The sequence below is a fragment of the Balaenoptera musculus genome, chromosome 17, assembly GCF_009873245.2.
Source record: "Balaenoptera musculus isolate JJ_BM4_2016_0621 chromosome 17, mBalMus1.pri.v3, whole genome shotgun sequence".
Classification (NCBI taxonomy): Eukaryota; Metazoa; Chordata; class Mammalia; order Artiodactyla; family Balaenopteridae; genus Balaenoptera; species Balaenoptera musculus.
The window spans coordinates 1,247,206-1,260,429 of record NC_045801.1 but is presented as its reverse complement, the minus strand read 5'-3'; the positions used below and the strand labels follow the sequence as shown (position 1 = coordinate 1,260,429).

Below are 13,224 nucleotides of genomic sequence, written 5' to 3'. Positions count from 1 at the left end.
CCACGCCGCCCCCCAGAGAGCAGGGCTCATGCGCTGCCCCTACCACCTCCCCCTCTGCCCGGGCAGGACGGGGTGTGGACGGCCAGTGTGCCCTCTCCCCGGCCGGCACCGAGGTCTGAGGACAAAGCTGCTGTCGCCAGGAGGAACAAGGTGACCCACTCAACTCACTGGGCCAGAGGGAGGCCAGGCCTGGCAGGGAGGGGACCCACACCAGCTGCGCCCACGGGCCATTCACGGGAGCCAGCCCGACCGAGCAGGGCAGAGCAGGCAAGGCCGGGCCCACACCAGGCAGGGGTCTGCAGGCAGGAAGCTGGGCCCCAGGCTGCCCAAGAAGAGCACTGGTGCGCGTGCACAAGGCTGAGGGAGAAAGCCCTGACGTAGAAGGGCAGAGGCTCTAAAGTGGATCTCGGGTGCCCACAGGGCCACCTGCCCTCAACCCTGGCCCTTGGGTTCTGAGGGAGCCATGTCCCCACCCGGGGAAGTCTTCAGGGGTGGCCCTTGTCACGGAAGCCTGGGGTCAGAGAGTGCCACCAGCAGGCGTGTCCGAGGCCAGAATGTCTGGGCGGGGGGGCGAGGGGGGGGCCCACACTCACTCTGACCTGAGGGCTGGGGGCCTCATGCACTCCTGTGGGCCACCAGCCTTGGCCAGGCCTGGCCACGTGACTGCGTCCGTGAGCGGGACCAGCCCCCAACCCCCTGGCTGTGGGGGAGGAGGGGTGAGGTGCAGCCTGGGGCAGGGAGGGCGGGGAGGTGGGGGGGGCAGTCAGGGCGGAGCTGAACCTCTGCAGTAATTCCTTGCCGGTAAAGCAGTGATGGTAACACTACCCGGCCCTAGAGTTGTTGAGAACAAGTAAAATGACATTTAGTTTTACTTAGTGAATTAAATGTGCTAGTATTATCTGCACCCCGGCCGAGGAGGAGCTGGGCCTGTCTGGGGGGCACAGGCGGTGGGTGAAGACTCCCTGCTCCCTAACAGTTCTGAGAACCCCTGTGGAGCCCTTCCTGGGAGCAGCTCCTGTGACCCCAGATCAAAGCACCTGCAGGAGGAAGCCGGGTCTGTGGGGGCAGCTGGGTGGGGCGGCCGTGGACACAGGCCTGAGGAATGAAGAGGGCAGATCCAGGGCCGTGAGCACCAGACTGAGTGAGACCCTGGCTGGAGAGTGATTTTGGCCTCCAGGCGGGGAAGGGCTGGGGGCAGCTGGTAACACGGAGGCCAGGCAGCTTCCTGCAGAAGCTGAGGGTGGCCAGGCCGGCCCAGTGCCCGCTGGAAGGCGAGAGTGCACTGGTCCAGAGGAACGGGGGAGGGACGATGACGCCTGGTGGCTGAGACTTCGGAGAAATGTCATCCCAGCCGGCCCTGTGGGGACTGTGCCGGGAGCCGCCGTACACGCCAGCGGGCACTGGCTCCTGATGGCCACGACCACTGTGAGAGCACTGAAGCCCACAGAACCAGGGAGAAGAGGACTGGGCCCAGGCGGTCTTACCCCAGAGCCAGCTCTCAACCTCTGCTGCAGGGGGTCCCTGAGAATGTTCCACCCACTGGGGAAACTCAGGCTGGGCAAGTTCAGGGAGTGGGCCAGGCAAACAGTGGGCGGGCTCGCGTCCCTGGCTCCAGGCCCCAATCTAGCCTCCTGCCCCCGCCCCCTCCTTCCCATGGCCTCCAGGAAGGGGCTTCTCAGCAGCCCCCGTGCTCGGTCTGCGGCCCGCAGGGGAGGAACGGGAGAGTGGGGCAGCCCAGGCCCACACACAGTGCAGTGGCCGGAAAAGGCAGGCTCCCAGCGGCTCCCCAGGAGGCCTCCACCCCACCCTGGATGGCAGGCATGGAGCTCTGGAGGGCAGGGGCCAAACGCAAAGGACGGATAGGGTGTGAGGCGATGGTGGGAAGGCTTCTCTGAGGAGGTAACACCTGTGCAGGTGGGACAGCCTCATGGACGTCGGCAGGAACAGCATTCCAGGCAGAGGGAACAGCCAGGACGAGGCCCTGAGGTGGGGGGAAGGCAGCCGGCGGCCAGTAGGCGAGCGCAGTGCTGGCGTGACAGGCAGGCCTAGTGGGAGGACTGCGATTGTGCTTTCCTTTGAAATCCTCTTAACAAGAGGCCCCTGGAATGTCGATGATGACTCACGGCTGAGTGGTCTGCAGCTGGAGGGCCCGTGAGGCCAGGCTCCCGGGGCTGTGTGGCCTGGGCCGGGGTCCTTGGGGTCCGGACATGGGGCAGTGGGCTGGCCGGCCCGCACTACTGGGCTGAGGCCTCAAGGCCAGGGCAGAGCCACACAGGTGGACGGGACGCCCCGGGGCCAACCACAATGACTTCCCCTCCCCCACCCAGCCCCTGGAGTCAGGGAGGGAAATGACCATCCCTGGCCCAGTGCCTGGCCTGGGGGCCAGTGTGAGGCCCATTGTTTGAGGCTGGAGCTGGGGGGTCCAGGGCCTCCGGGAAGCCCCCGGCAATGTCCTTTGTCCCACTTCCCACAAATCCAGAGGCCCAGCGAGGACCCGAGTGAGCAGACGCGCGGCAGCCCCGACAGGATGAAGGTGCTGGCGGCTGTCCTGCTGGCCCTCCTGCTGTGCGGGCAGCAAGGTACTCGGGGCGAGGGGAGAGCCTGCAGCGAGGGGGACAGCACCGGCCAGGCGCACAGGGCCCCCAGGATCGTCCAGCCTGGGGGCAAGACATGGCTTGGGAAGAAGGAGGCAGTGCAGCTGGAGGCCGAGGCCAGAGGGAGGTGGATGGGGCTGTCCTGGGTCCCCACGGCTCCCTGAACCTCCAGCCCCGGCCCAGCCAGGCCCTGGGGGTGCGGGCTCCCTCCCCACCCAACCCCGGCTCAGCCTCTCAGAGAGGCAGGCTTTGGGGTGCCCTCTCCTCTCCCAGCCTCAGCTTCCTCTTCTGTGAAATGGACAGGCCATCCTGACGGCTACGGGCCAGCTGCTGTACAGGGCCAGCGCACAACCCCTACTGTTGCCGATAAGGACAATGCCAGGCTACACACAGGTAAGGAAGCAGGGCCAGGGCTCGGAGACCCAGGCAGCGACCTCACCAGCTTGGGAGGCGGCAGGGAGGACAGAGGGACTGGGAAGGGGGCTGATGGATCGAGGGGTGGGGGCGTGGCACTGGACCCCGAGCATGTGTCCTCTGTGCCCGGGTAGTGGAGGTTTACAGGCGTCCCTGCGCGGCCAGGCAGAGGGCGGGCGCAGGAGGTCGAGGATGACGACGTGGACTCTGGGCCCGAAGGCTATGACGACGAGGATGACGAGGAGGATGAGGAGGCCAGCGTGGCTGCAGGCAGCAGCGGCACAGGTACCTGCCCACCCCGACCCCAAGGTGGGGCACTCGTCCCCCTTTTCCAACACAGGCATGGGTACCACCGAGGGCCAGGGTCCGCGAGGCTGCCGGCGAGGACACGACAGGCCAAGGCCTCCCCCTGTGAGCTTCCCTTCCCTCGTGGGGGAAGGGGTGAGGAGGGGCCCCTGACACTCAGCAGACCCTCACCTCTCACCCTGACCGTGACCCTCAACTGCCATCCAGAGTAGGGAGGCCTAGAGAAGGAGCCATTCCTGGGAGGGACAATGGTGTCGGGGCAGAGAGGTTAAACAGGAGTTCACCAAGCAGACAGGAGCACAGCAGAGTCCCGGGATGGGGATACCAGAGAGTCAGAGGCCCTGGGTGTGGAGTCCTGTTCAGAAAGACGTGAGCATCCTGGCACTGGTGGGGCAGGGTGAGGGGAAGGAAAGGGGGCCAGTGCTGAGGCAGGGGCGCAGGGAGGCTCCAGCAGGGCAGGGTTGGTGGGGACCAGCTGAGAATGGGTGAGTTGGACAGGAATTGGGAAGAGACGTCGGAGGTGAAGAGGTGGGAGGTGGGAGGCGTGGGTGAGCGGGGCGCTCTGGGGACTGAGCCCGCCTGGCCTCCCAGTGCGGCTGCGGTGCTACTCCTGCCAGACTCTGCACAGGGATGAGAGCTGCGAACAGATGCAGAGCTGCGCCCTCCCCAAGACGTGCAAAACCATCGTCTCCCACTGGAATACTGGTGAGTAGGCCACCCGGGGGCAGCCGGACAGGAGGAGCCCACCACCCACGTCTGTGAGGGGCCTCGTCCCTGCCCCGTCCACACAGTGTGACGCACCTTCTCCACCACCCCCTTCCCACCCAGAGTCAGGTCCCCGGACCACCTACTCGGGGTGGTGTGCAGACACATGTCAACCCGTCAGCAGGACGGTGGACGGATCCCTGACGACCATATCCTGCTGCCAGGCCAGCCTATGCAACATCCCGCCCTGGCAGGACCCCCAGGGGAGTGGGGCAGGTGGCCCCCAGGGTAGACCCTCAACCGCGGCCACCACCCTCCTGCTCAGCCTCCTCGCCGGCCTTCAGGCAGTGGGGGTCTGAGTGGGGGGCGTCCCATCCCCACCCCCGGCCCGGCTTACACCTGGCTGGCCAGCACTCTGTCCACTGTCTTCCCCTCCCTTCCCCTCCCCTGCCCCACCCCAGCTTTGGAGAATAAACTGGAAGCGTCTGTAATGATCCGGCCAGCACTGGTTCCTCACAGCCACGTCTGCCTTTCCTCCGTTTCCCCATCTAGCACCCTGGCCTCCTCTCCCTGCCTGTGTGTGGCAGGATGGCCAGCACGTGGGCCTTAGGTCCAGGCCTCAGCTGCTCACAGGGTGGGTCCACACAGCTCCCGCCCCTGGCAGAGAAAACACTCTCCGTGTGCCAGGGGGGAGACCACCCCAATTTGCTCCCCAACTTCCACCAACAAAACACCTCCATCCATGTGATGGGCAGCCCATCTGGGGGAGGAGACTTTGGGAGGAAGGCTTCCTTGGCCTATAGGAGGAAGGACCCCGCCACCCCGGGAGGCTGCTGGGGTTTAGGGGTGGAGTTAATGAGGGGCTGGAAGAAGAAGAGAAAAGAGAGGGAGGCAGGAGGGGTGGCCAAGATGGGACTTTGCAGCCGACCGCTCAGCCTGGTGGGTGCCGAGGGCATAGGGGCAGTGAACGGGGCGCTCAGGCCACCAGCATCAGGGAGGGGTGACATGGCCTCTGGGCTTCTGAGGAGAAGAGGAGAGGAGCAGTGGGAGGGGGCCAGGTAGGAGAACCTCAGCTTCCCCAGCGTCTGCTCTGGCTAGGCTGGTGTCATTGGCTGCTGGGCACTTGGCCTTCTTGACTGGTGACAGGACAGAGCCCTGGAGTGGGAGGGAGGAGGCCTGGGCCTGGGCCTGGGCCTCAGTTTCCCCATCAGAGCAGTACAGAACAAGGCTTAGAGGACCCCTGATCCCCACCAGCTCAACATCCCCTGGGCTGGGAAGCCCAGAACTCTATCCTGCCTGTCAAGTATCCCAGCAGGCAGAGTAGTCTCCCACTTTCCATTCTCCCCTTTCCTTACTAATAGAAACCTCAAGGCCTAGCTGGGGATGGGGGGCAAATCCTTTAGGTAGAGATGGCATATCTTTCTCTTCTCCTTTCTCCTTCCGGTGGCTGGAATGATGGCTGGAGCACAGCAGCCACCTTGCACCATGAGGCGGCACACTGAGAATGGCAGGGCAGCATGGAGGAAGGGGCCTGGACCCATTATACCAGCCTTGCACTGCCTAGCTCAGGACCCGTTTACCTGGGAGGGAAATAAACCTCTGCCATCTTGAAGCTAGTTATTTTGGGTTTCTCTGTTTCTTGCATTTTCACACGCTCTCATGCATGTGCACATATTCACATGTACTCCCACTCGCACACACACTCATGGACACACACATCTGCACACACAGTCCCTACAAAAGCATAGCAGATAAGAGCAGAGCTCGGGGGTCACACTGCCTGGGTTCAAATGTTAGGCCCACACCCTCCAGCTCCAGGCCCCGGGTGAGCCCCTTCGTCTGCAGCTGGGTTTCCTCATCTGCCAAGTGGGAAAGTAAGAGACCCCTCCCTGTAGGGCTGCAGTGAGAATTGACTGAAGCGCCGAGGGGGCTGCTTGTAGCCCATGCCTGGCAGAGAGTAAACGCTCAGCAAACACGAGCTACTGTTGTCAGGGCAACCCTTATGGCCCCGCCCCTGTGTGCCACCTTCGTGTGCAAGCTCATGGGAGACGCCCCACCCGAGTCCTTTACCATCACAAGAAGCCTCGTTAGCCGCACCCACCCGCTGTAGAAACACTGGGCGCCATCACCTGCGTTCACAGGATTCCCTTCAACCCTCCGCCCTGAAGCCCCCAGAGCTCTGAGTGCACAGACGCCCCCGCCCCCCGTGCGCCTCTGGAGCTGACCTCCTTCACGGCCCTTGACAGCAGGAGGGAGCCAGGTCGGGCTCAGTCTGAAGCCACTGGCTGAAGGGCCTGCCCTGGGCTCCTGCTTTGGCGACAGCCTCTTCTCGGGCCTCCGGGCGCCCTGCGTGCAGCTGGGCCCCCGATTCCCGCCCTGGAGAGCAGAAAGCACAGCCCTGACCCCTCACTGGGGCTTTAACCTGCCCCTGCCCGAGGGCACAGGAAGAAGCAAGTGGTGCCTTGAGCGGGCAGGTCCAGCTGTGGGCGGGGACCTGACGTGCCTGCTGGGCACCCCGTCCCAGAACACCGCCCCTCCCCGCCGCCCAGCCAGCTCACTGTCCTGGCACCCAACAGTCCCTCCGATGGAAGTGACACTTCTGCGCAAGGTCACGCAGCTGGTGGTGGCAGGTCCAGGACCCAGCTGGGGGCTTCCCGCCGACAGCAGCCACCTTCCCGGGGGGCCACAGGCCAGGCGGGCAGTGGCTCCAGGGCGCCTGAGCCAGAGGTTGGAAGTGGCTAGATGGCGGCCAAGACCCAGCTGGGTCCCCAGGCCAAGTCCAGTGTGAGGTGTCAGCGGACAGTCACAGCCAGGGCCCTGTCACAGCCCCTCTGCGCCTTCCCAGGAGGCTGGCGGGGAGCATGTCCATCTAGATCACTGCCCCTGTTCCCCACGGCTACCCAAACAAATGACCACAAACTCAGTGGCTTAAAACCACACACATGAATTATCTTATGGTTCTGGAGGTCAGAAGGTATCACAGGGCTGTGTCCCTTTTGGAGGCTGTGATGGTCAGTTTTATGGGTCAACTTGACTGGGCCAAGGGATGCCCATGTAGCTGGCAAAACATTATTTCTGGTGTTTCTGTGAGAGTGTCTCCAGAAGAGCTTGACATCTGAATGGCGGGCCTGAGAACGGAAGACCGCCACCCAGGTGAGTGGGCGTCACCCAGTCCATCCAAGGCCCCGAGGGAACAAACAGGCAGGCAGGACAAACTCACTCTCGCTTCTGGAGCTGGGCTGCCCATCCTCTCCTGCCCTCAGACACCGGCGCTCCTGGTTCTCAGGTCTTGGGACTCAGAGGGAATATACACCACTTTCCTGTTCTCCCGCTTCCAGAGAGCAGGTTGCGGGGCTCCTCGGCCTCCAGGACCACGTGACCCAATTCTTGTAATCAGTCCTCTGTGCGTGTCTGTGTCCTGACCTCCTCTTCTTATAAGGGCACCAGTCGGATTGGCTTGGGGCCACCCTCGTGACCTCATGTATCTAAATCGCCTCTAAAAACCCCATCTCCAAACACAGTCCCGTTCTGAGGTCATGCGCTTAGGACTTCAGCATATGGATTTGGGGGACACCAGTTCAGCCCATCGCAAGGGGGACAGGGCTCTGCGGGGGGCCCAGAGGGGGGCAACAGCCCTGAACTGAATTTAAAGGAGGTGCTCGCCAGGGTGGTGGAGATGGGGGAGGAGGGGCGGGGGAGCTGCAGGCAGACGGGGTGGAGGGCGGGTCGCGGTGGGCGGGGGAGGGCTGGAGCGCGGCTCACAACTCCGAGCCTGGCTCACGAGCCCCGGGCCCGCCTGTGGCCCTCACGAGCACGGCTGGTGGCCTCCTCAGCACTCGGCCCCTCTGCTCCTCAGGGTGCCTGTGTCCCCCACGACAGAGGCAGGGCTCTGCCCGCCCGCACACCCGCCCCAGGCTGTCCCCGCCCCGCAGAGGGCACGCACCTGTGGTGACCTTGAGCCTGCCTCTCGCCTCCAGAGGTTGTGCTGTCACGGCCTGCAGCTCCCCCCCGCCCGCCCCACTGAGGGCCCCCCACATGGCCGTCTGGGGGCCTCGCCGGAGCCCCTCACCCCGGCCCGCACGCTGCCCTCGCCTCGGGGACCCTGTGGCGTTTGCGGGTGACCGAGCCTGGCACAACTTTCTGCCGCCAAAGCAGTGAGGGTGCTCGTCCTCCTAGGAGTCTGGACGTGGGCTTCCCGTGGGCACAGCGCTGAAGGGCCTCTAGCAGCACTGGCCAGGCAGGAGAGGACGCCCGCTGACCCGGCGGTTCCTCAGATGCCCAGCCGGTGACGGCAGCGGCTCTGTGAGGTGCCTCCTTCTGGACGAGAGCAGGGGGCGTGAGGGGCCCCTCCAGGCGCCCGGCCTGCCCGCCCGTGGACAAGGAGGGGCACGGCTGTCCCAGAGGCCAGGGCACGGGAGCGGGAGGGGCCCCGGGCGGTGGGCCAGCCTCTGGGCCTCGGTGCTCAGGCCTCGGGACCCTCCAGAGCAGGCCCTTCCCCCTGGGCACGTGCAGGCGCTCGGCCCCCCAGAGGGCCCCCCTCAAGAGCCTGATGCTGGAAACTTCCGGAGCCTGGTGGCCCGAGGTAAGGGCTCTGCCCTGCAGCTCAGACGCCCTTGAGGCTTCCCGGCTTTTCCAGTGTGACGTGGGGGACCAGGCGTGAGATGCCTGCCGGGCCTCCAGGTTGAACTGGCTGAGGGGCCTTGGCAAGAGGCTCGGCCTCTCTGTGCTCAGTTGTCTCTCCCACGAAACTGCAGAAACACGGAGCCCGTCTCCTGGCATCCCCGTGGAGGCTGGCGGGGTGCCGGCTGCCAGGCGCTGGTGCACCACCAACGCCAGGGGTGAATGCCATGGTCACTGCTCTGACCCCGGAGCTGTCCCTGGGGGGCTGCTCTGAGCTCCGAGCTGCTGTCCCTTGGGTTGGGAGGGTTCCTCTGGGCCCTGCACTTTGGCCTTTGGAGGCAGGCCTTCCGTCTCTCTTCCCAGCATTGGGTGGACCCACTCGCCCTGCTCCCTTCCAGGTCCCCTGCCCCTGTCCCACCCCCTGGCCCCCTTGAGAAGGGAACAAATGAACCCAGTGGGCAGAGGGACCCCTTCTGCACCCCCTGGGATCCCCTCAGGCCCTGTGTCCCCACCCAGCCCTGGCGCTGGCAGCAAGCTCAGGCAGAATGCTGTGTTCCCTTCTTTTCTGGGCTCACCCGAGCTGCCAGCTGGACGAGGGGCTGCGGGAGTCCTGTCCCAGTGGGCAGTCCTGGGCATCCCGCCCCAGCTCCTTTAACATGGTGTTTTCTTTGGGACTTCCTTTCTCTTAGCGCAGGAAGCAGATGGCCATGGTCGCATTTCCTGTCCTTGTTCGCGACCATGAGAACTGGGTGAGGACGAAGCAGTGACCCCAAAGCAGGACATTCCTGAGGACAGAGATTCCCGGCCTTCGGCCTTGGACAGACCCAGCGGCGCCCTCCAATGACCACCGGGGTTTGCAGAAGCCGATGGACTCGGGGACTGGTCAGCAGTGGGAGCTGAGCGAGACCACCGACTCCTAGGCACACAGTCCGACCAGGAACTCTCCGGAAGGGAGGGGAGTCACAGCGATGTCACTCGAAGACGTCAGGCCTGCACACATCAAGGGCTCCTGCCTGAGAGCGGGTTGGGGGGAGGCCCACTTGGGGATGCAGAAATGTGTTTCAGTGTCAAGGATGCTGACCAGACCAGAGCCGCCCTCACCCATGGGACCAGGGTGGCTCTGGGCACCCAGAGTTGGAGAACTGGGGCGGGGGCTATGCTGGAGTAACGTGGAAAAACCTCCCCTCGGGGTGCCCCCTTACTCAGCCTCATAATCCTCCCAGAAAGAAACCCAGGGTACGTGGCAGGGGCGGTGGCACGTGGGCTCTCAGCCCTGCAGAGCAGGCGTCCTGGAGAGGAGCAGCCTCGTGAAGCCCCAACCTCAGAACAGCCTCGGGCAGGAAACCGCTGAGTGCGGCGGCCGCAGGAAAGCCCTCAGCTCCAGACTGCTTGTGAACCACCAGCTACAATGAAAGAGAAGCTGTACGGACAGAACACAGCCTCAGAGTTGGGAAAATTCCCAAAATAACCAAAGGGGAGTTGGGAGGGGCTGTTCTAAACAGAGTCCATTGGAGGAAACTGGGAGTTTGAAGTTTAGTGGTTTTTCATTGGCTGAGCTGTTGCCAGGCGGGGAGAAAATCTTCCTTCCTCCTGTTGGGTCTGCAACTGAGGTGGAGTGACAGGGTGTGAGAGCTCCCCGTTCTGGCCTCCTGACTCCATTTTAAATGATGTTTCTGTTCATTAAATTTCACAGCAGTATTAAAATAACAACAGGAATCTAAGACCAAATATGTCCACAACCCCACTGCTTAATCAAATTACGTTTTCATGCATCCATATGCTTACTTAAGTTTTGAATCGTCACAGTTAATTCTGCATCTCTATTTTAATATTATAGTGTGTCTTTTTTCCACTTCGGCACAACTTTATTTCTCCATTCACCTTCCCTCTCATTTTGCCTCATCTCCATATACCCCATCTGGTAGCCAAAGTTAATAGAGCAGCAAACTACATCCTGCAGGCCAAATCCGGCCAGCTACCTGTTTTTGTAAATAAAGATGCACTGAAACACAGCCACCTTATTTGTTTACATTTTGTCTATGGCTAATTTCACACTTCCAGGGCAAAACTGAATAGCTACAACAGAAGCCATCTGGCCTGAAAAGCCTAAAATATTTACTAGATGGCCCTTCACAGAAAAAGTTTGCTGGCCCCTAGACTGGTGTGTGTGCCTCCATACATTTCTCCATTCTCATCTGGACGTATAGAAACAAATACATGAATATAGGTTTTGTTTTAGCCATTGTTTGCTTTTATAATAAAACTTGCTTTCTTTTTACTTAACAATATCTTGAGGACAGTCATTGTGCGTGTGTGTGTGTGTGTGTGTGTGTGTGTGTGTGGTATGATGATTAAGAATGCAAGCTCTGGAGTCAGAAGCTTGGCTCTGCATGCACTAGCTCTACGACCTCTGGAAAATTGTATGACTTCTCTGTTCCCCAATTTATTCAGCCATGTCATGGAGATGTTATAGTACCTAAATCATCGGGCTGCTGTGAGGATTAGATGAGATAACACAAGTAAAATGCTTAGAACATTCAATAAACTCTTAGTAAACATCAGCTATTATTGTTCATTCAAAAATATGTATTGAGGAAATTCTGCATAGTTGAAGTAATAGCAGCAGCATAAATCTGAATCTTCTAACATTTCCTTCAAAATATCAATAAAGAACAAATAAAACGACAGAAAACTCATGCCCTGGGCGTAACTATAAGACAGAAAACATCCGAACTTTGAGTTACCTGTAAAACAAGAAGCAAGAAGGGGAATTATTTAAGATCCTGTGAGACAAAAGAAAGTTTTCAAAAATCAAACATCACACATCCTTTCCCCACTGACACCCCTCTTCCACAAACAAAAGGCATCAGGTAACGAAACTATGTTTTTTTTTACATTGACACAAGAGGTCCCTCTTGGGCTAGGAATCTTGTAAAACAACCCATACCTCTGTACACAGAAACGCAGGGGTGAGCTCACCATCTCTCTAAAACCACTACGCAAAGGGAGAGAAAATGGGGATCAAACAATTCAGCTCATGAAAATTCCCAAAATAACCAATAGCAAAATAGAAGGAAACTGTAACTCCAAACTGAATCAAATATCTGCAAGTATTTGGAGATATGGAAACAAAGGGGGAAAAAAACTTGAATCAGAACAGAAATGAACAAAAAGCAGGAAGAAATAAGGGAACTCAGGAAAACATAGAAGAAAAATCAATAACCAATCAGAAATGAAGACTGAATGACAAGATGCACAAGGGAGAACAGATTTGAATGAAATTAATAAGGAAAGCAGGAAAATAACAAAGAGAATTTAAAAATGAAGAAGTAAGAAGTGTTAGAGAGAAAGTGATCAAAATGGAAGACAGGCAAAGAAGAGATAATGTATGGAAAACTGGAATTCCTGAAGAAAATAAAACAATGGAAAAGAACTAAGACTTAAAACTATAATCCAAGAAAAGTTTCTGGAAATAAAAGAAGACCTAAATCTACATCTTGAAAGGGATCACTAGGTACCAGGAAAACATAAGCCACAATGACCAAGTCTGAGACTGCCTACAAAAACTGTGAGATTTTGACGATAAAGAAAAAGTCAAGGTTCCCAGGCAAAAAGGTCAAATACTTTCCAGGAGCAGAAGAATTGGACCAGCATCAAATTTCTCAAAATCCACAACAGTAAGCAAAGCGACAATGGAGCAGAAGTTTCAAAAAAAACAAGAAAGGAAACTGTGAACCAAGGGTTGTGTATCCACTCACACTCTGATCTTACAGGAGCTCAGGGATCCTGTACCTTTGAGCCCAACATGAGGGATGTACCAGAAGCTTCATCCAACCAAGAGATGACAGGAACTTCAGCAAAAAAAGATGGACGGTGTGATCATTTAATGCCCTGACCTTGGGTCTAACATCAAAAAAAAGTGAGTGGTGGAACTTCCCTGGCCATCCAGTGGTTAAGACTTCACGCTTCCACTGCTGTGGCCCGGGTTCAATCCCCGATTGGGGAACTAAGATCCCGCAAGCCATGTGGCGTGGCCAAAAAAAAAAGTGAGTGGAAGAACGTACTTTATATGTATTTTCTGACCAAGTAGAAATAACGTAACTTCTAAAATGTGAGGAGGTGGGAGAGAGGGAGCTGGGAAATCTCCCTGATTGTGTATCGGCGACAGTACAAGTTAGGATAACATTCAATCTAGGTGAGCACAGCTCTTTCCTGCTGAGCCAAGCTTGCCTCCCATGTGCCATTTCGTGTCCTAGAATTCTCTTCTCCCTGTTGGCCCCCCACCCATGACCCCCACATCAGAACACATGCGCCTTGTATGCAGGTGCCCGGGCTACAGCGCCCCACCGAGAAGGAAGCCGATATTCTGGAAGGTGAGCATTCTGAGCACTTGGCAGGGGCCTGGAGCAGAGGATGCCCCAGAAAAAACTCCAAGTCCCCCAGCTCTCCTCCTCACAGAGGCTGCCCCCATGGAAAGAGGACTCCCTTCCTCCCTCATCCCCCAATGTTGCTGTACATATTTATAGGGCAGCTGGTGGTGAAGGGGGGGACCGTCTGGGTGACAGCAGGGCTTCCTGGCTGGGGA

The 13,224-nt window shown here is 59.1% G+C and overlaps 1 protein-coding gene across 6 annotated transcripts; it reads left to right on the top strand.

Moving 5' to 3' along the window:
- Nucleotides 1-2,493: 2,493 nt before the first annotated feature.
- Nucleotides 2,494-4,571, top strand: GPIHBP1 (glycosylphosphatidylinositol anchored high density lipoprotein binding protein 1). Of its 6 annotated transcripts, none has more exons than XM_036830469.1 (5): nucleotides 2,494-2,579; nucleotides 2,898-2,960; nucleotides 3,174-3,293; nucleotides 3,906-4,019; nucleotides 4,143-4,571. In XM_036830469.1, exons 1-5 carry the CDS (start codon nucleotides 2,528-2,530, stop codon nucleotides 4,376-4,378), a joined length of 585 nt encoding a protein of 194 aa, XP_036686364.1. In that variant the 5' UTR covers nucleotides 2,494-2,527; the 3' UTR covers nucleotides 4,379-4,571. The 6 variants fall into 6 exon arrangements, with proteins under 6 accessions (XP_036686364.1, XP_036686361.1, XP_036686360.1 ...); XM_036830466.1 differs by having other exon boundaries at nucleotides 2,868-2,960; XM_036830465.1 differs by having other exon boundaries at nucleotides 2,868-2,987.
- Nucleotides 4,572-13,224: the final 8,653 nt, after the last annotated feature.